General features: G+C 51.7%; 9 protein-coding genes across 9 annotated transcripts; 4 read left to right on the top strand and 5 right to left on the bottom strand.

Annotated features, from left to right (window-relative positions):
- Positions 1–183: 183 nt before the first annotated feature.
- On the top strand, positions 184–2,151 carry UHO2_01322 (uncharacterized protein; the record flags this gene model as incomplete). Its single annotated transcript, XM_041553789.1, has 2 exons — positions 184–969; positions 1,093–2,151. 2 exons carry the CDS (start codon positions 184–186, stop codon positions 2,149–2,151), a joined length of 1,845 nt encoding a protein of 614 aa, XP_041409723.1.
- Positions 2,152–3,109: 958 nt separating this feature from the next.
- Positions 3,110–4,903, top strand: UHO2_01321 (uncharacterized protein; the record flags this gene model as incomplete). Its single annotated transcript, XM_041553788.1, has 1 exon — positions 3,110–4,903. One exon carries the CDS (start codon positions 3,110–3,112, stop codon positions 4,901–4,903), a length of 1,794 nt encoding a protein of 597 aa, XP_041409722.1.
- Positions 4,904–5,087: 184 nt separating this feature from the next.
- UHO2_01320 (uncharacterized protein) lies at positions 5,088–6,278 on the bottom strand (the record flags this gene model as incomplete). Its single annotated transcript, XM_041553787.1, has 1 exon — positions 5,088–6,278. One exon carries the CDS (start codon positions 6,276–6,278, stop codon positions 5,088–5,090), a length of 1,191 nt encoding a protein of 396 aa, XP_041409721.1.
- Positions 6,279–9,397: 3,119 nt separating this feature from the next.
- On the bottom strand, positions 9,398–14,046 carry UHO2_01319 (uncharacterized protein; the record flags this gene model as incomplete). The annotated part of the gene is made up of 3 exons (XM_041553786.1): positions 9,398–9,733; positions 9,978–10,298; positions 10,630–14,046. The coding sequence occupies 3 exons, from the start codon at positions 14,044–14,046 to the stop codon at positions 9,398–9,400; spliced, it is 4,074 nt and encodes a 1,357-aa protein (XP_041409720.1).
- A 272-nt stretch (positions 14,047–14,318) lies between these two features.
- Positions 14,319–16,887, bottom strand: UHO2_01318 (uncharacterized protein; the record flags this gene model as incomplete). Its single annotated transcript, XM_041553785.1, has 3 exons — positions 14,319–15,788; positions 15,951–16,265; positions 16,510–16,887. 3 exons carry the CDS (start codon positions 16,885–16,887, stop codon positions 14,319–14,321), a joined length of 2,163 nt encoding a protein of 720 aa, XP_041409719.1.
- A 1,198-nt stretch (positions 16,888–18,085) lies between these two features.
- UHO2_01317 (uncharacterized protein) lies at positions 18,086–19,081 on the bottom strand (the record flags this gene model as incomplete). Its single annotated transcript, XM_041553784.1, has 1 exon — positions 18,086–19,081. One exon carries the CDS (start codon positions 19,079–19,081, stop codon positions 18,086–18,088), a length of 996 nt encoding a protein of 331 aa, XP_041409718.1.
- Positions 19,082–19,698: 617 nt separating this feature from the next.
- UHO2_01316 (uncharacterized protein) lies at positions 19,699–20,703 on the top strand (the record flags this gene model as incomplete). The annotated part of the gene is made up of 1 exon (XM_041553783.1): positions 19,699–20,703. The coding sequence occupies one exon, from the start codon at positions 19,699–19,701 to the stop codon at positions 20,701–20,703; it is 1,005 nt and encodes a 334-aa protein (XP_041409717.1).
- A 177-nt stretch (positions 20,704–20,880) lies between these two features.
- Positions 20,881–22,230, bottom strand: UHO2_01315 (putative mitogen-activated protein kinase MpkA; the record flags this gene model as incomplete). Its single annotated transcript, XM_041553782.1, has 1 exon — positions 20,881–22,230. The coding sequence occupies one exon, from the start codon at positions 22,228–22,230 to the stop codon at positions 20,881–20,883; it is 1,350 nt and encodes a 449-aa protein (XP_041409716.1).
- A 2,088-nt stretch (positions 22,231–24,318) lies between these two features.
- Positions 24,319–27,195, top strand: UHO2_01314 (uncharacterized protein; the record flags this gene model as incomplete). Its single annotated transcript, XM_041553781.1, has 1 exon — positions 24,319–27,195. One exon carries the CDS (start codon positions 24,319–24,321, stop codon positions 27,193–27,195), a length of 2,877 nt encoding a protein of 958 aa, XP_041409715.1.
- Between the last annotated feature and the right edge of the window lie 90 nt (positions 27,196–27,285).

The raw sequence follows: 27,285 nt of genomic DNA, 5'->3' as shown, positions 1-27,285 counted from the left end.
ACGGACCGCGTCTTCTTCGCGTTCAGGGACCAAAGAAATCTCCACTTTTCCGAGATGCACACACACGCACACACACATCCATTCAGCAGGATCCGTGCACGGCAATACAACACCTCACTATGTCCCCATCATCGTCCCCACCACCACCACCACACCTTTCCATAATCAAGCTGATTCACCAATATGGCTGGTCTGGAAGAGATCACAGCACCACCAGCTCACGTCTCGGAAGAACAGCTGGCACAGCTACAGCAAAGCACGCCAGAATCATTCAACGAAATTCCACCAGTGCTCCGCCTACACTTGACTCGGACAAGCATCTATATCACTCCATCCCCATCATCACGGCCTGCATGCTTTGAGCAACTCAAGACCAGCTCGACTGAGATGTTGGAAGCCAATGGAGATGATAACGACGGGGAAGATGAAGCAGCAGAAGTATTTCAGTCATTAGGTGAACTGTGGCTGACAGAACGTGAGGTTGGCTTCCTCTCACCCAAGACCGGCACTGGCTTTCGGCTTGGCTACTCGAATGTAGCATTGCATGCCCTCACGCGTACTCGTCCGAGCTTTCTCCTATCCACAGTTCAGAACGGTGCTTCGTCGTCATCAACATCAACAAGTGACTTCCACGGCTGTCTGTATTGCCAGCTTGACCTGTCTCCCAACGCAGCCACAGCTCAGATGGGCGACGACGAGGATGAAGACGGAGAGTTCGTCGAAATGTACATCTTCACGCCGGACAGTGCTTCTCTCGATCAGCTCTTCGAAGTGCTATCCCACTGTGCTTCGCTACATCCATCTGGACCAGTGGAGGCTGACGGCGGGCATCCCTTTGCTGGCTTTGCACCGTTCGGCACAAGTGCATCTGGCATGCTACTAGGCGACGACGCTGACGACGACCAAGACGAAGCGGCTTTTGACGACGTCGAGGGCGACGAAGACCAAGAGCTAAGCGAGACTGGCAGGGTGAGAGCCGATTTCCAAACCCCCGATTCGCGCTACCGACCCTACTAAAGCAGCCGTCCATCAAGTCGTGCTCTTGCTGACCTCACCTGTTCCCCGCACTCTGCAATCTCGCTATCTCAACAGCGCAATCTCGCATATTTGAAAAGCGTCATGCAATGGCCCGACTTGGACGAGGCGGAGACACCTTCTCTTGTAGGCGGTGACCTCCCCTCGATTAGCATCAACCCAGGACATCAGTCGGCCGCAACCAACACGCTCATCTTATCGAACTTTCCAGTCGAGTTCTTCATTCCACACATCTGCTCTTTGTTACTGTCATTGCTCAACACGTACGGACCCATGGTGCGGTGGATACCGTTACCTTCTGTAGGGCACGCAGTGGTGATCTTCGAGGACTCGGATGGTGCTGCAATGGCCAAGGATGGGTTGGACCGCTTGGTGCTACCGTTTGAGGACAGCGACGTGCAAGGCGTCGAGAGAGCGTCGGATGAAGACGATGGCACGATTTTGCGAGCAATCTTTGGCCCAGTGACAGATCCGACAGCAGAGCCAGAGACACTGGCAGTCCCGACGACAGACAAGAACTTCTTGATCTCTCCTCCAGGCAGTCCGCCAGTAGGATGGGAGCCAATCCGAGAAGATCCGCCAAACCGCGACACACTGGCCGATGACCTGATGAAGGCGCTTGCAGATCTGCGTGATACAGGGAGTCACATCGAGTCCCATCAACCACGAGTCTGGGGCGAAGGTGGCACAGGATCGGACGAAGGCAAAGAAGAGCGCCGCAATGGAGGTGAGGGCACGCCCGAGGTGATCCTCGCACCGAGTACTGCTCCTGGGATGCGCGCCTTCCAGCTTGGATGGCTGCGAGGGGAGCAGGACATAGACACCAGCAAAGAGGACGAGCAGATTGAGTTGCCAGGTGTGACGGTGCAGTCATTTGATGGTAATGACGAAGGTCCAAATGGTTCGAACGCAGGTGCAAAGCTGTTCAACGGATTCAGCATCAGTTCTGTCAAAGCGACGGTGGATTCAATGCGTGGACCGATGCAACTTGGTGGGTCCAGCACTGGACTCGATGCGACCCAGGGGCTCGGTACAGAGCTGGGCGGTGGTACACGGCGCATCACACCTACCAGCCGTCCTCCGTTAAACAACGAAGGGTACTCAGATGCTGGATAATGAAAGATCCGCGACCCAGGACGACACCGCCGATGACAGCCTTGTACTTGCCTCAAAACCATCATACCCACCTTGCAAAACTACAATACACATGCAGCATACCAGATTCCTCTTGCGAGTGACGCTGTGATGATTGTACAGCACCTAAGAACAGATCGAGTCAGATCGCAACGAAGGGAAGAGAGATCCTTTGTATCGAGTCGAGTTGTCCCGCGGCGCAGTGTTGAACACCTTAACAACGAAATGCTTATGCTATTCAGCCGCGGGTTATCTTGAAGAGGGTGTGGAGAGTGAGGGTCCACACCAACACCAACAAATTTTTGGCTAAAATCCTCCGAACGTGCAGCAGCGAGGCACTTGAGGAGTATATCGGAGCCCTTGTGTTTGGGCGAACAAAAGAAGAAAAAAATCATTCTTGAGCTCGTCATTGCTGCAAGAAGCTGCGTGCCCGACGCTCAACTCAGACGATGTCGGTTCGATGGTACTGCAAACGACAAATCCGGCTCAACTCGACAGCCTCGATAAGATGTACTTTGCTGCGATCTGTGCGAGTGTAGGGGTAAATTAAAAAAATTAAAAAAATTAAAAAAAAAAAAAAAAAAAAAAAAAGGGGGAAAAAAAGAAAAGAAAAGCAAGCCCGACACCGTTCGCTTGGAGTAGGGGCGCACGATCCGCGGCTGAACCCTTCCGCTGTGTGAGAAGATCAAGAGTAGCGACCGTACCCTGCACGCGGTGCATTTGCTTCAAGAGATCAGCTTACTGTGGATGGTTTCAGCCCACCTGAGCGTTCGAGTGCGTCGCTGCTGTTGATAGTATAAGTAGACAGTGTCCTTTGCCTTCGCGCTGTCCATCTTTTCATCCACGACGTCAAACACCTTCCCGTTCCCACGAATCGTATACCCTTCGAGCTACTTGGACATACTGCTTGTTGCCTTGACCGCTCCATCTTTCGATCAAAATGGCACCCAAGCCTAACCCAGCAAGACCCGACACGGACCCTGTCCACGGTCAGACGGTCGAGAAGAAGCCTGCCAACCCCAATCCCACGCCCTCTTCCTCGTCAGGCCCTTCAGCTCGTGAGCGTCTTGCGTCACTCGCTTCGCACCTCCTTCCTGGCGGCAACACCGAATTCGACTATGTCATTGTCGGTGGTGGTACCGCTGGCGCTGTCCTTGCCAACCGCCTCACTGAGGACCACAACGTCTCAGTAGCTATCATCGAGGGCGGTCCTACCGATGTCGGTAACGACATGGTTCTCGACCTCAAGCGCTGGCTCGAGATGCTTGGTTCCGACCTCGATTATGATTACCCCACCGTGCCTCAGCCTCGAGGCAACTCGTTCATCCGTCACTCGCGTGCGCGTGTCCTTGGCGGTTGCTCTTCGCACAACACACTCATCTCTTTCCGACCTTTCAACGAGGACCTCGATGACTGGGCCAACAACTATGCTTGCCCTTCGTGGTCTGCCAGCACGGTGCAGCCTTACGGTGACCGTCTCAAGATGAACATTGTACCTGTCGCGCCGCAGCAGCGTAACCAGGTTGCTCGTGACTGGGTGCTCGCTTCGTCTCGCGCCACTGGCGCACCTGTGCTTGAGGACCTCAACGCTCACATTGTCCACCGCGGAGGCTTCCAGAAGGCAGTCGGATTCTTTGACATTGCTTACGACCCATACTCTGGTCAGCGAAGCAGTGCTTCCGTCGCTTATCTCCACCCTATCATGCCACACGGTCCTTACAAGCGTCACAACTTGCACCTCTTCCTCGAGACGTGGGCAAACCAGCTCGAATGCTCCCCTGAGGACTCAAGCAAGATCACTGGTGTCAAAGTCACCACCAAGCATGGTCTTAGCAAGACCCTCACTGCTCGTCGCGAAGTCATCCTATGCGCCGGTGCCATTGACACTCCTCGCTTGCTTCTCCACTCTGGTATCGGCTCCCGCAAAGACCTTGAGGCATTGGGCCTGCCATGCAAGCACGACATTCCCGGAGTAGGCGAGAACCTCACCGACCACCCCGAATCTATCGTTATGTGGGAAACCCGCGACACTCCCCCTGAGACCGTCATGTCCTCTGACGCCGGTCTCTTCCTCCGAGTCCTTCCTAGCGATGCTGAACCCAACCCACACCCCGGTCCCGATCTCATGTTCCACATCTACCAAGTCCCTTTCGCCGATAACACCGAACGTGTTGGCTATGAGCGACCGAAACACGCCATCTGTATGACTCCCAACATCTGCCGATCTCAAGCGCGCGGCAAAGTCTCTCTCGCCTCTGCCAACCCCAAAGACAAGCCTCTGCTCGATTTCAAATACTTCAAAGACAAGGACCACTACGATGAGCGTATCCTCATCGAAGGTGTGAAATGGGCGAGGAAGATTGCTGAACAGAGTCCTTTCAAGGAGCACCTCGTCAAGGAGGTTGCACCTGGACCAGCGATTCAGTCGGACAAAGATATCGGAGAGTACGCAAGAAAAGTTGCTCACACTGTTTACCATCCTGCAGGAACTTGCAGGATGGGCACTCCTTCGCAGCAGCACGGTGGAAACGGCAAGGATGCAAGTGTGGTGGTGGACGAGAAGGATTTGAGGATTGTCGGATTGAAAGGTGTCAGGGTTTGCGATGCAAGCGTGCTGCCAACACTGCCAACGATCAACCCTATGTTGACGATTTTGATGGTTGCTGAGAGAGCGGCTGAGTTGATCAGGGACGATGCCTGGGAGAACGGGCTTCGTAGGGCAAACTACCACTAGAGGCTTACTTGCACTTCAATACCCTTTCTCGTGTACAAAATGCAAATTTGCTCTGTCGTAACCTCACAAACATACCAAACAACACAGCCTGTTACGAGTGCAGTCCATGTGTGAGAAGTGTGACATTGCAAACGCGAAAGGAACGCTTTAGGAGCTGACAATCTATGTGGGAAGGAGATATTCTTTACGCCCGACTCAATTCATCCCCAAGCTTATAGTTCAACACCTTGTCCCAATCGATCTTCTGCCTCGTCAGCGGCAGTTGCCTCCTCAAAGCCTTGAACGCTCTCTCTGCCAATTCATCATAACTCTCTTCCAACCCCTTCTGCCATCCATCCTCGTGCGCAGCAATGACCTTGACAACCTCCTTTGCCAACTTCTCTGCATCATCTCCGTCTGAGGTGAGATGGAAAGTGCGAGGCTTAGCAGCATTCAGCTGCACATTGCCGTTTTCGAAGTAGTGTACTTGTACCGAGAGAGTTGAGGTGAGGGTAGGGGGTGAAACGGTGGGATCAAGGGTGTAGGAAGCGCGCCAGCGACCGGACCAGAAGTTGGAGAGGTTGAAACGGTTGCCGACGTGGTGGATTGCGAACGTAGTTTTGGCGGGGGGTGCGGCGGTTGTGGTAGAGGAGGTTTGAGTGTTGGTGCTGTTCTCGACGGCTTCAGATGCAGCAACTGCCTCTGCTGGGTCATCTTCTACCGCGTTCTCTTCCTCCTCCTTCTCTTCGGTGATTTCTTCTTTGGTGGCGGTGGTTTCATCATCCATCTTCTCATCAGCATCCTCGGTACCGATGGCAGCAGTGTTCTCCGCAGGCGTCTTTGCATCTTCGACAGCGGCCTTCTTGACCTTTTCCGCCAACTCATCCTCTTCTTCGGCCTTCACAGGTGCGCTTGAGATGGAGAAAACAGAGCTGACTCCATCCGGATACCTATCCTTGACGTACTCTTCTAGTGCCTTCTCTAACGCTTTCCTCTTCTCCTCCGCCTTCTCATCCGCAACTGTTAGGTCCTTCACATCGCTAATGGTCCTCTTGACATGGTCAAACAAGAACGTCTTGCCCAACTTGGGATGTACGTATCGCTTCACGCCTGCACCTGCATCAGAAGTGTTACCTGGCACGTGACCGGCTTGACAGATGATGACGGCTGCGTCGTTGGATGGCAGGGTAGCAGTGACAAGCTGTTGAGTATTGTATTCTTCGAGTGCTACTGCAGCGGCGGATTGCAGCTTAGCGTCGTCAATCTTGTCGGTAGCATTCGACTCGGCGTCGAAGAGGATGCCGCGAAGATCGTGGTAGACTTGCGATGTTTGGCCGGGAGGTGATTGGGTGAGGAGGGATAGGACCTCGTTGAGGCGGGATGAGTTGGCTGACATCCTGACGAATGGAAGCACAAAAAAGTCGAAGATCGGATTGAGGAGGTGGTTGAATGCGAACCGGGATGAAGATGCGAAAGGATGGGGATGATGTTTGGGTGGAGGCTTGTAGTGTGCGTGCCGATGCGTGTGTGCGATTCGGGGTAAAGCAGCGGTGTGCGCTTGGCAGGATGGTCTGTGCTGAGTCTTGGAATATCTCAGAATCGGGCAGCCCGATTATCTTGCCTTTCACTATCGAACGTCGGATCACTTCGGAACCACCTTCCGATGTTCGGTGTTCGGAAAGAGCCGAATCTGACCTTTCACACCCGGTGCGATCCTCGATGACGTGGCTGCAGTGGATAACGTGGCTGTAGTGGATGACGTGGCTGTAGTGGATGACGTGGCTGTAGTGGAAGAAGTGGCTGTAATGGAAGAAGTGGCTGTAGTGGATGACGTGGCTGTAGTGGATCAAGCCCATCTTTGAGGTGATGCCAACTAAGATTCCATTGTCTTGGCGATGGCCTGAGTAACTTGAGAGGCGTCTAAATGAAGATAACAATTAATATACGGCGTTATCGGGGTCACGATCAGACTCCCTTTACCACAGCCGTATGTTCTATGTAATGCTTGGTTTTCATGATGTGAGACTGAATGACAAACACATATATATACTCCATTCACTGCTCTGGTCCTATTCGAGGCAGGATGTGTCTCTTCATTTGTACTCCTGTGTTGCTATGATACCGGGTGCCACTGTGCTGTCACCATGACAACAATTACGTACCTCATTGTACTTCTCGCTTACGTGAGCCTCCCGTGTCTCAATGTCTCGGCCGTAACATGTGCATCTTACTTGAGATGCCGACGCATCTTCAACTCCCCCCTTCGGCAGGATCTCCAGTCCTATCATCCTAGCCAATCGTGAGGTGTTAAGACCCTGTAAGGGTTTTGTCAAGACATCTGCAACGTTGTTTGCCGTTCCGACATATTTGATTTCCACATCGCCCTCTTGTACATGATCGCGAACGAAATGATACTGTGTGTCGATGTGCTTTAACTTCCAATGTTTGGCTGGATCTTTACTCACCTGTATGCACCCCTGGCTATCTGTGTATAGTACGGGCCGAACGTCCGTGGTCTCCAAATCCCGGAGCAAATATGAGAAGAATAAGGTTTCTCGTACCGCTTCGGAAGCGGCGACAAACTCTGCTTCGACTGCCGACAATGCCACACACTTCTGAACGTGTGATTTCCAACTCACTGGACACCCATATACATATGTTATCGACCCTGAGGTGCTTCTTCGTCCATTTGTGGGGTCGGATGCCCAGTTTGCGTCGGTATACGTCGTTACCGGTGTATCCGAGTGCTCGTTTGTCTCCCCTCCTAGGTGCAACTGATATTCGTTCGTTTGGTTCAGGTACTTTACCACGTGGATGGCTGCCTTCCATGCACTGTCGATCGGGATCGACATATATCGCGCCAATACGCCGACGGCAAAGGCAATATCTGGTCGGGCTGTGTTGGAGACCCATAATAGTTGGCCGACCAATTCTTGATACTTCTTTGCTCGCTGAGGTTCACATCGCTCGCCTCCGGCAACGTTCGCTACACTCAGCATGGGTACCCAAGATTTCTCGTTTGCTCCTCCTAACCATTTGTTCACCATTTCCTTGATGTATGCCGTTAGACCCAGAGATATCCTCCTCCGTCTTCTATCACGTGTGATCTTGATACCCAGAAATTCTTTGACCCTTCCATTGTCTTGCGTCTCCCATTTGTCCATGATCTCTCGCTTTGCGCGATCTACTTCATCACGACTGGGTGATGTTATTAGCATGTCGTCCACGTATGCTGTGATGATCGTGATCTTGTCGCCTGTCCCTCTTGAGTATAGGCATGGTGCGCTCGGCATGCAATGGAATCCGATCATCCGGAGATGTGAGTCTAACTCAATGTTCCATTCTTGGCCCGATTGTTTCAGACCGTACAGTCCTTTCACTACCTTCAACACTTTTCCGGGTGGCATTTCGATTCCTACTGGGGGCTTGAGGTATACATCATGGTGTATAGTGGAGTTCAGGTACGCTTGCTTTACGTCGATAGAATCCATTTCCCAATCTCGTACTGCTGCGACAGCGATCACCCCTCGAATGGATTGGATGGGTGCTACTGGTGCGAAGACCTCTGTATAGTCGATGCCCTCGCGTTGAGTGAAACCTCGTGCCACGAGCCGGGCTTTGAACTTTGTCGGCACGAGGTTTGCATCGGTTTTGATCTTGAGTACCCAACGTGTGTCGACAGTATTTGCACCCTTTGGGAGGTTGACTATCTCCCATGTGCCCATCGCCTCCAATCCATCCAGCTCCTTTCGCATGGCCTCCTCCCAGTGTTTCCTGTCCTTTCCACTCATTGCTTCATGTATGGTTGGGTCCAGGTTCTTTCTCCATTCCGGTCGCGTCGCTACGAGTCCATAGAATTTGCTGTCAATTTGAGTTTCGGCGATTGGTCCTTGTTCCATCACCTCCGCTGTTCCTTCGCTTAATCTTTCTTCCGAATCTGTCTCCATATCCATGTATTCTCGTAGTGGCTCTTCATCTGTTTCGTCGAATATATTTTCCTTATTGTATCCTAGATCTTCGAAATTTTCCTCTGTCATCATCATTGGGGGTGCCTTTGTGTCAACCGGTCGCCACTCTGTTCTGTCTGACCAGCACTTTGATTCCATGAATTTTGCTGAGTTGCTCCAGAAGATGTTCGGATTGTAGTCCGGGCTGTAGAAGAGCCAGCCCTTCCTTTCTAGACTGTACCCTAAGAAAATGGATGGGACGGCTCGCTGGTCCAGTTTCTTGTTGTCCCGTTTAACTTTGGGTACGTTTACCCATGCCAGACAACCAAACACTCGTAGGAGCTTTAAAGCTCGTTCCGGCGACTTGCCAAACATCGCTTGATAAGGGAATTCATTATCAACGCTCGGAGTGAGGTTTATTTTGAACGCCGTGTCAGGGGTCTCGCGCCTGAAACCCAGGTCGGTCTGTCGAGATACTCGGTGACTATTAAACTGTGTGACAGCTATTGTCTCGGTATCGGTGACTATCAAGTTGTGCAGTGACAGCAGGTGGCGTTCGTTGTATATACTATCGTAGGTTTCGGCTGACCTCTGTGGACACTCCGTTCAGGGGTAGCTCGGCACGATCAATATCAATGTTATGATGACACCAAGGTCTGGTGTGAGTGTTGATGATGATGAGGTTGATGGTGTTGGTGATGAGATTGGTGATGTCGATGATAATGAGGTTGATGGTGTTGGTGATAAGGTTGGTGGCGTCGATGATAATGAGGTTGATGGTGTTGGTGATAAAGTTGGTGGCGTCAACACGAGTGTCCAGTGTGTTGACTTGATGCTTGAAGTGATCCCCGGACCGCAGTGGACTACTGCCTTCGGTTCTATCTATATCCGGACCGCTAACCTGCTATGGGCGCCTTCGGACGTCAGGTAGTGGTGATACAACACACACACTACGATGAGGAGCAACCTTGATAGATTGCTGCTATGCTGACTGAAACTAATGTATACTTATGCTGAAGTGATAACTAGTTATGGTGAGTAGAGTGGATGGGGATCCACTCGACCTATGATGATGAGAAAGCATGGTTATATACCTCTTCACAGCATCGCCAGCGATGCTGCTCCTGCTCTCTCTCTCCAGAGAGTACTTTCTTCATCGAGTACTGCTCAGGGGCCTCTCCTGCTTGGCACCCCTGTTCCTCTTGAGTGGTGTCGACTCCTTCGACACTGCTCCTCCTCCTCATGACCTGTGTCGACTCCTTCGACACTGCTCCTCCTCCTCTTGACCTGTGTCGACTTCCTGTCTCTCGAGCCCCTGAGTGGTAACCATCTGCATGCTCCTTGAGCTTGGTCCTCTTCGTGGCTGTGCCTGCTCCTTGAGCTTGGTCCTCCTCGTGGCTGTGCCTGCTCCTTGAGCTTGGTCCTCCTTGTGGCTGTGCCTGGTCCTCCTCGCATGTGGCTCGGTTCTCCTTTGCATGTGAATCCATAGGAGTCCGTGGTCTCCATGGAGACTGCACTACGACCATGCTCTCTACTGGTATCGACTAGGTCTTTGATACCTGTGCTCCTTCCATATGAACCCATGACCCTCCTGCTTCTTGAGCATCCAGGCCCATGACACTACCCCCCTCTTAAGAGCCGAGCTCCGTCGAGGCATGCTCTGGTCTGGTTCATGCTGACTCCTCCTCCTTGACAACATCGCCAACATCATCCTTCCTCCTTCTCTCGACGTCATCCTCCTTCCTCTTCCTCTCTCTACTCCTCCTGTTCTCTCCTCCTCTCTCCACTCTGTCTACTCACTTGTCCCCCCTCCGACTCCTCATACTCCTGGATGAGGTCGGGACAGTTGAGGTTCTCTACTGGTTCCCATGAAGCAGCTTCTTCTGAGTACCCTCTCCACAACACCTTGTACTCTGTAGTCCCATTGTGTGAACGCTTGTCGATGAGTGCTTCGACTTCGAAGTCGAGGTCCTCATCTGGAAGTGGTGGCATGGTGGGCTGTTCAGCACGTTGAGGAAGAGAACTTGTTCTTGCTGGCTCGAGCATGGAGACATGGAACACATCATGCACCCTAAGGTTTGCTGGCAATGTGATTCGGTAAGCTCGGCGTCCTACTCGTTCCTGAACTGGGTAGGGTCCTGCAAACCGGGTATCCAACTTGGGTGTGGGTCTCCGTGTCTTCCAGTTTCGGCGGTTGATATAGACCATATCACCCACCTTAAACTCAATGTCCTTGTGCTTCCTGTTATACTGGTCTACTGATCTACGTTGTGCCTCTCTGATCTGCTCCTGGAGGTACTTGCAACGCTCCTTTCCATCCATGAGGTACTCGAAGCGACCTGGATCATTGACTCCTAGTCGTTGAGGGATGTCAGGATGAGCTTTGGGGTTCCATCCATAGCATGCAAAGAATGGTGAGACACCAATGCTGTTGTGGACCGTGTTGTTGTATACAAAGGCCGCAGTGTCCAGCAGGTTGGCCCAGTCATTCTGCTCATAGTTGCAGTACATCCTGAGATATTGCTCTATGACCTGATTGACTCTCTCTGTCTGACCATCAGTTTGAGGATGGTAAGCCGTGCTAAGTGAGTGCTTCACACCCATTTGCTCTGCAAATGCCTTCCATGCTCCTGATATGAACTGCCTGCCTCGGTCCGAGACCATGTGATCTGGATATCCAAAGAGTCTAACCATGTGTCCATATAGCAATACTGCAGTCTGTTTGGCCGTGACTGTCTTATGGGTTGGAGCTAGTATGGCAAACTTGGTTAGCCTGTCGACAATGACTAAGATAGAGTCATAGGTCTTGGAGTCATACTTCTTCGATGTTGGTAGTCCTTCGATGAAGTCGAGGGATATGGAGCCCCAGGGCCTGTCTGGGGTTGCTAGTGGCTGTAGCAAACCATATGGACGATGACGAGGAGCTTTGTACCTAGCACATACAGGACAACTTGCTACATAGTCTGCAATCCAAGCTGTCATGTTTGGCCACCAGTAATGTCGTTGAGCTGCCTTGATGGTAGCATCTCTTCCTACGTGTCCAGCAGTGATACCATCATGGCATTGGGTCATCACCATGAATCGCAGATGCTCTACAGAGAGAGACTGTCCATCTACCTCTTTGGCACTCCTTGAGTGTCGGTTGTTGGTCCTCCCTGGCATGATCACCTTGGGGATAACCAACCTTCCTCCACTGTACCATAGGTCATCCTTGAGTTCGAAAGGCTTCTTCCTATGTATCTCCTGTAGCTCTTGGTCTAAAGGCTGGAAGATCTTGACCAGGTCTTTGAGACCTTTTGATGCTATGGACTCCATCGAGATCATGGGGGCCACTAGGAGCGAGTCATGGTCTGCTGTCTCCTTGAACACTCGAGGAGGCAGTAGTTGCCTCACATTGTGATCCTGCTCTTCACCGGCTGGTTGCATGTCTGTCCTTCTGGTGAGAGCATCGGGTTCACCACCTTTGTCTCCTGGTCGATACTGCAATATGAAGTCGAAGTCTGCTAGTAGTATTGCCCATCGAGCTTGTCGACCTGTGATGCGTCTCTGTGACTTGAAGTACTTGAGGGCTTCATGGTCAGTGAGGATGACCAGTTGGTTCGGTAGTCCAGCTAGCATGTGTCGCCACTGAGTGAGGCAGGCGACCACAGCTAGGAGCTCCTTATCATGGATCTCATAGTTCTTCTCGGCAGAAGACATCTTCCTAGAGTAGAAGGCCACTGGATGCCATCGTCCTTCATGCTCCTGCTTGAGTACTCCTGCTATAGCAAAGTCACTTGCATCAGTCTCCAACCTTGTTGGAAGGTGGTAGTCGAAGTGCTGAAGCACTCCTGCTGATGTGAAGGCCTGGATGAGCTTGTGGAAGGCCTGTTGGGCCTCCTCTGGTAGCTCGAACTTCTTGAACCGTTCTATAGGCTTTACCAGTGCTGTCAAGGGCTTGGCTATGCGAGCAAAGTGGGCTATGAACCTTCGATAGAAGTTGGCAAAACCCAGGAACCTCTGGATGTCATGGATTGACTCCGGCATTGGCCACTCCTTGACAGTGCGCACCTTTTCTGGGTCCATCTCTATGCCCGTTGGCTTGATGATGTACCCCAGGAACTCGACTGTCTTGGTGTGGAACTCACACTTCGACAGCTTAGCAAAGAGCCTGTTGCTCCTTAAGCGAGTGAGGACCTCGGTGACATGCTTCACATGTACCTCTTCAGTGTCACTGAAGATCAGGAAGTCATCTAAGTATACCACTACATATACTCCAATGATGTCTCGGAAGATGTCATTGATGAATGACTGGAAGTGAGCCGGAGCATTGGCTAGGCCAAAGGGCATCACTAGGTACTCATAGAGTCCCAACTGCGTGCCAAAAGCTGTCTTCCATTCATCTCCTTTAGCAATCCGGATGAGGTTGTATGCTGCTCTAAGGTCTAGCTTGGTATAGATCCTTGCCTTCCTGAGTAAGAACAGCTGCTCCTCGATGAGGGGCAATGGTGCCCTGTTCTTGACAGTGATCTCGTTGAGACCTCTGTAGTCCACACAGAGTCTGAGACCTCCATCCTTCTTTGGTACGAAGAGCACTGGTGATCGTGCCGGGCTCTTCGATGGTCTTATGAACCCCTTCTCGAGGTTCTCATCCAAGTATCTCCTCAACTCGGACATCTCCTTGGGTCCCTTAAGGTATAGGGGCCCTTGAGGTGGCTTACCTCCTTCTATCAACTCGAGGTGGAGATCATGCTCGGTATGATGGGGCAGCTTGTCTGCTTCCACCTCATCAAACACATCTCGCAGGTGTTGGTATGGCTTTGGTATGTCTGCAGCCGTCACCACCTTATCTACCTCCACCTCCATCTCGACTCCTTTGTCTGCGCCTGTAGGTACAAAACCAAAGGCCGGGAGTGATGATGGTGGCTCCTCTAACAGCATGAACCCTATGGGTCCATCTTCCAGAGCTGCTCGTAGTATGCGCTCTGCTGAGACAAACTCGTTACCATGAAGGGTTGGTCTCCTCATGGTTAGGTCCCCTGCTCTTGCTGCTTCAGGGGGTCTCCTAGGGGGTCGGTCCTGCTCCTGAGTCTTGAACTCCAGCTGGCCCGTATCCCATTGTATGGTGGGTTTGAGCCTCCGTAGCTCAGTGAACCCCAGGATGAGGTCATAGTCCGCAGTGTCGGCCACTGAAGCTTCGACCACACCCAGATTGTGTGTACCAATAGATACCTGCATGCTCGCAGAACTATTGATGGAGAGTTGGTGCCCGGTGACACCATGGATCGATCTTGTTTTTATGGGTTTTGTGGGTATTTGGTACTTACTAATGAAAGAATCTGAGACTATGGACAAACCAGCACCGGTATCAGCTAGTATCCGAGCAGGATGGTCTTGAACCATTCCAGAGAGCTCCAGTACTGCTTTGCCTCCACTGGTAGAGAAACATACTTGACAATCTTGATATATACAGAGTGATGGCGAGGAGGTTTGTAGAGCAATGCATGCCATCAGTGCATCACCCCACTGACGTTTCCCTCGTCGTCATCATCATCGTGCTCCTCCTCGTGATCGGGGTCCATGGGTTGCTGGTATGAGCTGAGGTCCATGGCCTCGGGGTCACCCGTCTCAGTGCTGCCTGTGGGGCCATCTCCTGAGTCGGTGGCCTCCTCGAAGGGGTCTGCTGTGGTGACCATAACCTTTGGTCCCATGGGTCGAGAGCTAAGAGGGTTTACCCTCCTGCTGGGGCAGTCTCTGGCCCAATGGCCGATACCCTTGCATACATGACAGGTGTTGATACCTGATGGAGCAGGGCTTCCTTGCTTCGAGGGTTGGGTGGGTTGATGAGGAAGGGGTCGGTTAGTTGGTCTGTTTAGGTTTTGTGTAGTTGCTTGTGTAGTTGCTTGTGCTGGTGATCGAGCTGGATAAGGTTGAGTGGGTTGTCGGATGGGGATCGAACTTTGATTTGGCCGAGACCCAGTTCTTAGTGGAGGTGACGTGGCATTTGGGAGTGAGTGTCTAGCCGAGGACTGCTGTAGTAGCATCCTCTGTCGATCGATCTCCTCAACCTCTCGATACCACTCCCATCTCTTCCCAGGTGGATTCCTCTCGAACTTCTCCTGTATGCTGCGAGTGAGACTACCTCTGAAGAGATCAATCACTAGCTCGTTGTCATCTAGGTTGACCTGTCCTTCCAAGTCTCTGAACCGCTCTACATGACGTGTGGCAGCACCAGGAGCATCACTTGTGAGTCTGAGAGCCAACAGCTTGTTGTATGCCTCCATCCTAGCATTGCGTGGGTTGAACTGCTCTGACAGTCGCTCTGTGAAGTAGTGCCAATCATTGAACAACCTTCCTTCTCTAGCTCTATCAATACGGAGTTTGGAGGTCCACCACTCTCTTGCTGTCCCTTCCAGTTGAGCACCCATGTGATTGATCATCCTAGACTGCTCATACACCTGGTTGAACTTAAACCATGCTTCGGCTTCTAGAATGAAGATCTCCATGTCTCGGGGGTTGAACTTTGGAAAGGGGGTGGCAATGGGCTTTGACCGGTTAAGCTCTGCCATGATGCTGGTATCCTCCTCGTGGTCCAGGGGGTAAGGGTCCGTCCTAGTCCTGCTGTAGGGGTCCAGCTTAGTCTTGACATATCTTGGCCCAGTAGGTGAAGCATACTTCTCATAGTTGATGTCCTCCTGCTCATCCAGGTTGAATGAGACTGATCGTCTTGGTCGTGGAGCTGGAGTAGGGGTATGTGGGTCTCCTATCATAGACTCATCTCCTCCTCCTGCTTGGTCTTCTGAGTGAGAGAGGTCCATTGTCTCCTCCCTGCTCAGTTGAGCTCGTTGTAATCGTTCCTCTCGATGACCCTGTCTGGTAAGCTCTAGCTGTGCTTCCAATAGAGTGAGTAGTCTATCGAGCTTATTGTTGAGGTCTGGGTCCGTCATGGTGATCGTGAGGAGCTGCTTGAACGATCCACTCTAATGTCAGGGGTCTCGCGCCTGAAACCCAGGTCGGTCTGTCGAGATACTCGGTGACTATTAAACTGTGTGACAGCTATTGTCTCGGTATCGGTGACTATCAAGTTGTGCAGTGACAGCAGGTGGCGTTCGTTGTATATACTATCGTAGGTTTCGGCTGACCTCTGTGGACACTCCGTTCAGGGGTAGCTCGGCACGATCAATATCAATGTTATGATGACACCAAGGTCTGGTGTGAGTGTTGATGATGATGAGGTTGATGGTGTTGGTGATGAGATTGGTGATGTCGATGATAATGAGGTTGATGGTGTTGGTGATAAGGTTGGTGGCGTCGATGATAATGAGGTTGATGGTGTTGGTGATAAAGTTGGTGGCGTCAACACGAGTGTCCAGTGTGTTGACTTGATGCTTGAAGTGATCCCCGGACCGCAGTGGACTACTGCCTTCGGTTCTATCTATATCCGGACCGCTAACCTGCTATGGGCGCCTTCGGACGTCAGGTAGTGGTGATACAACACACACACTACGATGAGGAGCAACCTTGATAGATTGCTGCTATGCTGACTGAAACTAATGTATACTTATGCTGAAGTGATAACTAGTTATGGTGAGTAGAGTGGATGGGGATCCACTCGACCTATGATGATGAGAAAGCATGGTTATATACCTCTTCACAGCATCGCCAGCGATGCTGCTCCTGCTCTCTCTCTCCAGAGAGTACTTTCTTCATCGAGTACTGCTCAGGGGCCTCTCCTGCTTGGCACCCCTGTTCCTCTTGAGTGGTGTCGACTCCTTCGACACTGCTCCTCCTCCTCATGACCTGTGTCGACTCCTTCGACACTGCTCCTCCTCCTCTTGACCTGTGTCGACTTCCTGTCTCTCGAGCCCCTGAGTGGTAACCATCTGCATGCTCCTTGAGCTTGGTCCTCTTCGTGGCTGTGCCTGCTCCTTGAGCTTGGTCCTCCTCGTGGCTGTGCCTGCTCCTTGAGCTTGGTCCTCCTTGTGGCTGTGCCTGGTCCTCCTCGCATGTGGCTCGGTTCTCCTTTGCATGTGAATCCATAGGAGTCCGTGGTCTCCATGGAGACTGCACTACGACCATGCTCTCTACTGGTATCGACTAGGTCTTTGATACCTGTGCTCCTTCCATATGAACCCATGACCCTCCTGCTTCTTGAGCATCCAGGCCCATGACACGCCGCAGCTCTGATCGCGTATGGCCAGAACTTCTTCGGTAGTCTCCTCTGCATTAGCAACGTTCTCATCTTCTCTCCAAGGGTCCTGTTCATTCTTTCTACCCGTCCATTTTGTTTGCTGTTGTACCCTACGGTGGTTTGCCACTCTATGCCCTTTTCTAACGACCATTCTAATGCATCATTGCTTTTCCATTCCGTTCCTTGATCGGATCGGATCGCTTTTAGCTTCCGATCCGTCTGTGTCTCCAGGAATGAAACAATCCTTTTGAGTTGCATAAAGGCATGACTCTTTCGTGTCAATGGCTGTGCATACACATACTTGCTATGATCGTCGACCAGCACCAACGTGCATGTGTACTCCGTCACGTGGGACGAGTCTATTATTAGATCGACGTGGATAAGATCCAGGGGCCCTACGGCTCTTTCGCTGCTACCTTTCCCCATCCGAGCGCTTGTGCTCTTGGATCGTACGCACTGCTCACACGTCAGAGCGGTGTTTGGATCCAATTTCATGGTATGCTTATCCTTTAACTTGGTTGTGATCGCCTTAGCTTTATCTCTTCCTGGGTGCCCGAGACGCTCATGCCATAGTTGTTGTTTTGAAACTTTCGGCTCATTCTCAATATGCTCGAACTCCTCATCAACACCTTCAAACAATGGTGCTGATGTGGCCATCGCACTTTCTTGCCATGTGTCGCCTCGGAACTCCAGAAGTCCTCGCTCGCGATTCTTTGCAATCTTAAGTGTCATGCCGTTTGTTAGAAAAATTTGGCCGCCGGTTGTGTCCAATATCACTCGTGCTCCTTCATCCGTTAATGAATTTGTTGACAGAAGGTTAACATTAAGGTGCTTTACATACAATACATTTTGCAGAGAGATTTCCCCGTAATCTGTTGATATGCTTGCATCTCCTATAGCTGCCGCTTCCAAGACCTCGCTTCCGGCGGTAATTATCCGCTTTCGGCAAGTTCTCGGGTGGATGAGCATGCTGTAGTCGTTCACCATATGGTAACTCGCCCCCGAGTCCAAGATCCAATGAGCTGTTTCTTTTGTGTTCGAGGGGTCCTGCCATTTCATTGGGAGGGTGAGGGAGCACCACGCTTCCTATTTAGGTTCAGCGAGGGGGGAGTCCTTGGGAATGGTAACCAAGGCGTCGCATTGACTGATACCATGTCCCGGTCGCTTGCAGACCCAGCATCGGATTCGGCATGACTTGCTTGCGTTCCTCGAGCTCGCGTGGCTGTTGTCGGCTTCGGCTTCGGTCTCTCCGGCCCGTTCGTTTTGATCGTTGTTGCCGGCGGTTCTAGCACTGGCTTGTCGAGGGTCGATCCTTTGTGCGGGGACGCTCTCGACAGCGGTCTGCCGGATGCTTAGTGCGGTGGCAAGGGCGTTGAAATCGATTTGATGGACGGTGGCAACCGTCTCCTTGTACACCGGATGCCGGATCGTGCATTTCTGCAGAGCCAAGAACAATGTATCATCGGCGAATGGTTTGCCGAGGAGGCTGCTTTCGGTTTGTATGGACCGGATCTCTTGAATTAGCTTTCTGGCGTCCGAGTTAAACATCTTTGTATCGTTGAGTTGCGAGATAAGCGCAAGTCTGTGAGACGTCTTGGTGGCTTCATTCGTGAGACTGTTTTCGATCTTTCTCCACACTTGGTTGAAAGTAAGGTACTCCTTGATTACATCTAGAACGAGGTAATTTACATTGTGTTCTCCGGTAGTGTCGATTGTTCCACGCAGGGCGTTGATTAAAGCATCGTCGAGGGAGCGGCTCCATTTCGGGTGTTTCTTGTCGTACGTTCCCTCGAGATGTTTCATCGCATGAGGCACGGATCGGAGGAAAGATTTCACGTGGGCGCTCCAGCTATGATAGTTTCGTGACGTGAGCTTTGGCACGGGTTCGAGGAGCTTTGCTAGGGTGCGAAAGTTATATCGCTTGTCACCATCATCAAAGTCGGAGTCGGAATCGGTGTCTTCGTCGGCTTCATCATTGATGGCCTCCGGCTCGTTCTCGCTCGTGGCATTATTATCGACCCGAACCTGGGTGTTCTTGCCTTTTCTGCCTCCTTTGGTCCTCGTTTCGGTGTCTTCTACCATGGTTGTCGGCGAGTTTCGGTTAGCTCGGTGATAGCTTCTTCAGACTCTTAATCAAATGAAGATAACAATTAATATACGGCGTTATCGGGGTCACGATCAGACTCCCTTTACCACAGCCGTATGTTCTATGTAATGCTTGGTTTTCATGATGTGAGACTGAATGACAAACACATATATATACTCCATTCACTGCTCTGGTCCTATTCGAGGCAGGATGTGTCTCTTCATTTGTACTCCTGTGTTGCTATGATACCGGGTGCCACTGTGCTGTCACCATGACAACAATTACGTACCTCATTGTACTTCTCGCTTACGTGAGCCTCCCGTGTCTCAATGTCTCGGCCGTAACATGTGCATCTTACTTGAGATGCCGACGCATCTTCAACTCGTCTGCTTTTCAAGATAGTCTTTTTTAGACTCGATTTCATGCATTTTCCCTTACGGTACAGTATTTTGGCCCTACCGCCGACCGCACGAACCTTCTCCTCCCTACCCTTCCTTCGAAAGCCTGACTACTGTATCTCGAACTCTATAAAACTTACCCCTCTCTTCCGCCCTGTCTACCCTCATCCTCACAACAATCGTCAACTCAAAGCTTGAACAGTACCAAAGTCAAGATGTCTAACCTCAACCTTCGCGTCGGCTACGTGCCCGAACATTTCGCTGCCCCCCTCCTCCAGCTCGCCGACACACCATGGGGTCAGCAAAACCTCAACCTTGTCTCCCAGCCCTCAGGCACCGGGCAGATGCTCACCTCGCTCGACGCCTCCAACTCAGAGGGCCAGCAGATCGATGTAGCCGTCGCTCTCACAGAAGCTCTCATCACCGGTATCGCCAAAGGCCGTGACGACTACAAGCTTGTTGGCTCCTATGTCCGCACTTCTCTCAACTGGGCCGTGATCACCGGCACCTCTTCCTACGCTGAGAAGTACAAATCGATCTCCGATCTCAAAGGCACCAAGATCGGTATCTCCCGAATCGGAAGTGGGTCTCAAATCATGGCTAGCGTCATGGCTCTCCAGCATGGCTGGAACACTTCTGCTGAGGGCCAAGGCGGCGAGATCGAGTTTAAAGTCAATGACTCGTTCCAAAACCTTCGCGATGGAGTGAATGGCAAAGAGCCGTACGATACGTCGTGCTTTATGTGGGAATGGTACACTACGAAGCCGTATGCTGATTCGGGGGAGGTTAGGTTCATTGGTTCGGTTCCCACTCCTTGGCCCTCCTGGACCATTGCCGCTTCGTCGAACACTGCGCTTAAATCTGACGATGGTCGATCGGGCAAGCTCAAAGAGTTCTTGGACAAGCTGCAGGAGAGTATCAAGCAGTTCGCGAACCCAGAGACTAGGAAGAATGGAGAAGCAAAGAAGTTTATTGTCAACCTTCACAAGTACAAGGAGGAAGATGTGGAGAGCTGGCTGCAGACGGTCAGATGGGCTGGTGAAGAGACTCCTAATCCGGAAGGGGTAAAGGTTCCTAGTGCCGGACAGAACACAGATACAAAAACAGTCTCGAAGGATGTCATCAAGGAGACGCTCGAGTTGTTGGAGAAGGCCGGAGTCGTCAAGGCTGATAAAGAGGCCAAGGTGTTCGTTGACAGCGAAAGCCGTCTTGTTGCTTGATCGTAGTCCGCTAAAATACTTCAAGAATATTCTATCAGAAGTAGGTAATCGCACCTCATTCGTACCTGCGCTTAATAAATCATATGCAATACACACACTTACGTGGAGCCCCGACGTTGTGTTGCAAATGAGATGATATATATTTCGAGACCAATCTAAGACAACGTTGAGCCGTGGTTATCTCCCCTGCTGAAGCTCCCTCTCAAAGCTCTCCGCCGGATCCTCCATAACGCAAGCCTCGCTCAACATTCCACTCCCATGTTCCGAGTTCGTTCCACCCTGAATAATCCCGGCACTAGCTCCCAACACCGAATATCCACCCGCCGGACCATCGGCATCAGTGGGACTACTCTTCTGAATGTCCTCCCTTGTCGGGATCGGCAGTGACTCTTGCCTCCTCGGTTGCTGCGCCAAGCTGGCCTGTCTCCTCACCTCACCTCTAAAGCTCCTGACTTCTTCCAAAATCAGCTGCTTCATCCCTTCCACCTCATCCACACTCTCAAACCCGAAATCGAAGCGTCGGGGGCAAGTCGGTTCATCAGCCGGATCATGCCAAACCGCCAAATAAGGATGCTGTAGTGCTTCCTCACAACTTATCCTCTTGGCGGGATCGAACTCCAGCATCCTCTCCAACAGATCCAGCGCTAGCGGGTTTGCCTGGGGATACAACCTCTGGAAAGGAATTCTCGGCTGATAAGGCAGAGATCGAATGTAATCTTGCGCTCTTGGCGAACCAACTCTCCTCAACGTCTCTTCACTTGGCGTGCCCAAATAGTGCAAGATCTGGTTCAACTGATCAACGTAGTCCCTACCCTTGAAGATGGGCCTACCACTCAACAGTTCCGCCAAAATACACCCTACCGACCAAATATCAATCGCCGTTGTATAATTCTGGAAACTCAACATAATCTCCGGTGCTCTATACCATCTAGTCGCCACATACTCTGTCATGAACCCTCCCGCACCAGCCTGTTTCGCGAGCTCTGGATCCGTTTCGAACCCTCTTGCGAGCCCAAAATCGCAGATCTTCAACTCGCAGTCCGCATTGACCAAAAGATTACCTGGCTTAAGATCACGATGAAGCACCGAAGCGAAATGGATATACTTCAATCCGCACAGAGTCTGGTAGATAAAGCTCTGGAAATGAGCATCTGACAGCGGTTGACCAGATCGAATGATGGCGTGGAGGTCAGCTTCCATGAGCTCTTCGTAGAGATAGACTTCGTTGAAGTTGGTAGGGTCGATGATGTCCATGTCGTAGAGACAGGTGATGTTTTTGTGACCGCGGAAGTGACGCAGAAGTTTGATTTCGCGAAGGGCACGTTTGGTGAGGATCTTTTTGGTGAATACGTTGGTGATTTTCTTGATAGCGACGGATTCGCCGGTGGAACGGTGGGTAGCGGCTGCTACACAGCCGTATGCGCCCTGGCCGAGGTCTTTTGTAATTTCGTAGGCATTGTCGATCAGGAAGGTCTGGTTGAGGACGCTGTAGGGCGTGCGTTGCGGATTGGATGGGAGGGCCGACATGTTGTAGATAGGATGCGCCGGTGCCGGTGCCGGTGCCGGTGCCGGTGCCTCTATTGGGATGCTTCTGGAGGTGCTGTAAAAGGGGAAATGAGTGAAGTTCTTGTGAGAAGAAGCTAATCTTGATTCGATAATATAAGATACCCTGAGGTTGACACCTGAGCTCCCGAGTCTCTAGAGAGTCTGATAAAGAGTGGGACTGGAAGATGAGCAAAGGCGGCTGGTTGACGTAAAGCGCGGCGGAGCAATGTTGGAAACCGCTGGTTGTTGCAAGGAAAGCAAGATGCGGGTGGGTCCGATGTACGATGATACTGCGGTTGCTCGAGGGTGCCACTTTGTGTGCTACCTTAGTGGGGCGTGTTATGTAGATACGTTATCGTCAAGCGGCGGAAGGGAGTTGAAGGAGGATGTGATGGTGGAGAAAGGAGTAGAGATAGTGGAGAAAGGAGTAGAGATAGTGATGATGAATGGGAAGGGATGCTAAGGATGAGGCGGCGGAGAAGAAGGCACGTGCATTTGGCAGTGTTGCGTGTGTGCGTTTTTCTGTGTGCCGAACGCTGACGGGTGTACAAAATTTCGGATTCCTTTTTAAAGCGCAAAACCGGCTGCTGCAACAACTGCTTATGCTGTTCCCACTCGTTCTTTGCTTGCATTAATCCATCAAGCATGCACTTGCTGATCACCCAGAAAACTAGTATAATGACAGCTACTGTGACTGGTATCCTTAGTGTAGATAAGATCGTTGATGAATGATTAACATGCAGAAAAAGAAAAAGAAAAAGAAAAAGAAAAAGAAAAAGTATTAAAAAAAAAAAAAAAAAAAAAAAAAAAAAAAAAGGTCATGGCGTCGGAACACAATCGACAGCCGCCATTTCGCAGTATAAAAAATTCAAACCGAGCCAACAATCGTTCGTGTATGCATAGCCTGGACTAACATCTGTCGCTTGACCTTCGAAGTGATACTTGCCCCTGCTCCGAGTCACAATAGCTTCAGCCTCGAGTCGATACCACCTTCGAAAGCATGGAACAGACGATGCTTCTCCTCCTCTGCAGGCTGTTGAGGCTCAATTGAAAGAGTTGCGGTTGGAAATGCTGGTAGCACAAGAAGTTGACAGCTGTGAAGGATCATCTTGCAGGCAGCGTTTACTTGGTTGGCGCATCTCCGCAAACCAACACTTCTCTACACAAGCTGTCAATGGCAGGATACGCACCACCACACGCAGGAACAAATACGCCACCACAATCAACCAAGAGCCCACGAGGCATCATCTCAAGAAGCGTCTGTCAATACAGTGCAGTATGACGTCGAAACGTGGGCCGTGGTGTTTGCCGCTACAGCTTTGGCAACTAGAAGCTCGGTCTGGTTGATGACGGGAAACTCTTGTTCCTTCTCGGTGTCGAAGAACGAATGAAATGGCCAAGTGAGCACAGCTTTCAGGACAGACCTTTCCTCTTTTCCGCTTTTGCTTACAGCCAAGGACTTCCGTCGACTCTGCTGTTCAACTTATCCGACCGCAGGCATCTGCACTTGCGCAAATCGCCGGACAACGTTGTTCCACTTCTTCTCAGCTCCAACAGAGTTAAACACACGCTCTTGATCATCGTACTAGAGCCTTGATGTCACTGACAAATACGCTTTCATGTTGCAGCGTTAGCCCTTTCGTTCGAGATGTTGATCCGCCGAGAGGCTGTGCTCGGTATTCGTTGGCCCGACCTCCGTCCTTAGCTGTCAGATGTTTCGAGTCACTATCATTGGCTGTGCTCCTGGAGGTCCACCCTGCTCCGTCTTCTGGTGGCAAAACCAAGACGGCGACTGATACGATGTGTTCTAGTTGTCAAAGCAAGATGACGATGAAAAGTTTAACAGAAGGATGTCAAGCCCTCCTGACTCACAAAATTAGATTTTTGGACTCCGGAAGTCGGCCATTTTTTTGAGAAGATCCGAGCCTGATTTTGAATTTGTTGGCTGCAGGGGGTGTTTGTTCAGCTCTTCCCGTTTGTGGTCGCACCCTTCGCTCCCTCACATCATCCTCTCTCTTCAGCTTCACCCGTCTTCATCCAGCTGACGAGGGCAGAACAGCGTAGCGGATAATGGCGTCGCTCAATGGGTCGCCTCAGAAGAAGCGGCTAAGAGAGAACGGCCTTGCTTCGCCCAGATCTCCCTCCACTTCTACCAACTCCTCGCCCACCAAGAAGAAGAAGAAGAGCAAGTACGCTAATGCTCCCTCCGCCTTTGCGCGCAACGGATCGAGTCCTTCCTCCAAGCAGCCCAATGGCACCAATGAGCCCAGCTCAAGCTCGGCATCCTACTCAGCGTCACCCTCACCCTCACGCAAAGAACGGCCTTCGGACCCCGCAGATGCTTCTTCTGTCTCAGCCAATGCCACAGCGTCAGCATGGATCAGAGACGCACTCAAGAACGTAAACCCTCGCATCATGGAATCTCGCACTGCACTACCCATCGTATCCGGCAAAGAAGCCATTGTCGACGCTGTTCGCAAGCACGACACTGTCGTCATCCTCGGCGAGACTGGTTCCGGTAAAACAACCCAAATCCCTCAGTTCCTTTTCGAAGCAGGCTTCGCACGTCGAGCACCCGTCCAGATGATCGGTATCACACAACCTCGTCGAGTCGCAGCAACATCGCTAGCACGTCGTGTCGCAGTTGAGATGGGCCAGCCTGACCCTGCTTTGCTCCCCAACCTCAAAGGCAAAGCCAGGAATGCAGCTGGTGGCTTAGTGGGATACAGCATTCGTTTCGAGGATCGCACTACACGCAACACACGAGTCAAGTTCATGACGGACGGTATGGTGCTGAGAGAGATGATTGGTGATGTGGCTGCCGTCGAGCCGAGTAAGGCAGCGGACGCGGTAGCATCAACTTCTTCCGCAGCTGCTTTGCGGTCAAACCTGCTGCTTAAGTACTCGGTTCTGATCATTGACGAAGCTCACGAGCGCACACTTCGAACAGATCAAGTGCTGGGCTTGGCGAAACGCATTCAGCGCGAACGCAAAGTGCTTCGTCAATCCTGGCTCGCTCGCAACAAACCGACCAACGAGCCAGAAGTGACCGAACTCAAGATCATTGTCATGTCTGCAACCCTTGACGCCGATCGCTTTGCAAATTTCTTCGCTACCCCTTCCACCGCTCTTGCAGCCAAAAGTACTGCTGCTGAACCCACCATCGCTGCTGCCTCAAACAGCAAACAAGATGTTCCGATCCTCTACGTTAAAGGCCGGCAACATGAAGTCTCAATGTATCACACCGAAGAACCAGCACAAGTATGGACCGACGCCGCACTCCGAACTGTCCTCCAAATCCACGTCTCCCGCCCGCCAGGAGACATCCTCGTCTTCATGACGGGTCAAGAAGAGATCGACACCCTCGCCCGCTCTCTCGAGCTCTACTCCTCCGAACTCCCCGCATGGGCCGAAGCAGAATCCAGACCACTCCCCATGTCCCTCATGATCGCCCCCCTCTACGCAGCTCTGGGTCCCAGCGCAAGTGCAAAAGTGTTCAGCCCATCCCCGCCTCGCACACGCAAAGTCGTTCTTGCAACCAACATTGCCGAAACATCCATCACTATCCCTGGCATCGTCTTCGTCGTAGACTGCGGTTTGGCGAAGGAAAAAGTCTACACACCTGGTACTGCCGTCGAAACCCTCCAGGTGCAAGAGATCAGTCAGTCAGCTGCGAGACAGAGAGCTGGTCGTGCAGGTCGTGAAAGCGCAGGTGAATGTTATCGTCTCTACACGCAGGAGACATTTAAGGGGCTTCCGTTGGCAGGGGTTCCAGAGATCGTCAGGACAGACTTGGCGGCCGCGGTGCTGCAGTTGTGTGCGATGGGGCAGGATCCGTATACGTTTGATTGGTTGGATCAACCTGATAGGAACGGATTGCAGGAATCGGTGTTGCAGTTGATTCAACTTGGTGCACTCGACATCAAAACTACCGCTCCTGTCAATGGAAGTGGTGGGGCTGAGGAAGGGAAGAAAAAGACCCCGACCGCAAAACTCGTGTTGACGGCGATTGGGAGTAAGATGGCGATGCTACCCGTTTCTCCCGCCTACTCCCGCTCGCTTATTGCTGCTGGGGAGAGAGGGCCAACGGTGGCTAGACAAGTGAGAGATTTGATTGCAATTCTTTCAAGCGACAGGTCGATTCTTGTTGACCCATCAGATCCCGAGAAGAGAGATGAGGCGAACAAGGCTAAGGCTACTTTCATGCATCCTTCTGGCGATCATGCTACGCTTCTCACCGTTCTCTATTCCTATCTCGCTGAGGCGGATGAAATTCGAAAGACGGCCAAAGCGAGGAAAGACAGCAAACTCGACACAAAGGCCATCGAAAAAGAAGGCCGAGAACAACTCAAAGCATGGTGTTCGAACCACTACGTACACGAAAAGGCAGTCAAGAACGTGCTTCATATTCGCAAGCAACTTCGCACAATCTGTCGTCAACAGAAGATCGTTTGTGATGACGATCTCCCCACCAACTCCTCTTCTACTAACGGCACCGCTCACAATGACTCCGATCCCGACTCTGAATCCGACTCTTCCACCTCCTCGACCACCGGTGGCGTTGACCAAGATGGGTTGTTCGTCACCCGAAAAACCACCTCTTCCTCCAGCTCGCTCTATCCCGACGCAGACTCAGAAGAAGATACCCATTTCACCGGACTGCGACAATCCCTTCTCGAAGGCCGAATTTCCAACGCAGCGCTCAAAAACCCTTCCACCCCTAACACATATAAACGCATCACCTCCTCCTCCCTCAGCAGCACAGGAAACACGTTTAAGATTCATCCTTCGTCAACACTGCACCCGTCCAAATTGGCGAGAGAGGGTGGGGTGAAGAAGATGGATGCGATCTTGTTTGAAGAATTGGTGTTAACTACTCAGACTTTCGCTAGGACTGTGAGTGTTATTGAGCCGGAATGGTTGCAGGAGTTTGCTCAGCGGAGGTGAGAGTAATGCGGGAGGGAAGCGAAGCAAGTATGGGTGGGATTAGGACCCGTTCGGGTGCGGAGCGAACGCATCAGGCGAGCAAAAGGCGAT

This window comes from Ustilago hordei (assembly GCF_900519145.1).
Source record: "Ustilago hordei strain Uho2 genome assembly, contig: UHO2_contig_02, whole genome shotgun sequence".
In the NCBI taxonomy this organism is placed as follows: Eukaryota; Fungi; Basidiomycota; class Ustilaginomycetes; order Ustilaginales; family Ustilaginaceae; genus Ustilago; species Ustilago hordei.
This window is presented reverse-complemented; position numbering and strand designations above follow the sequence as displayed.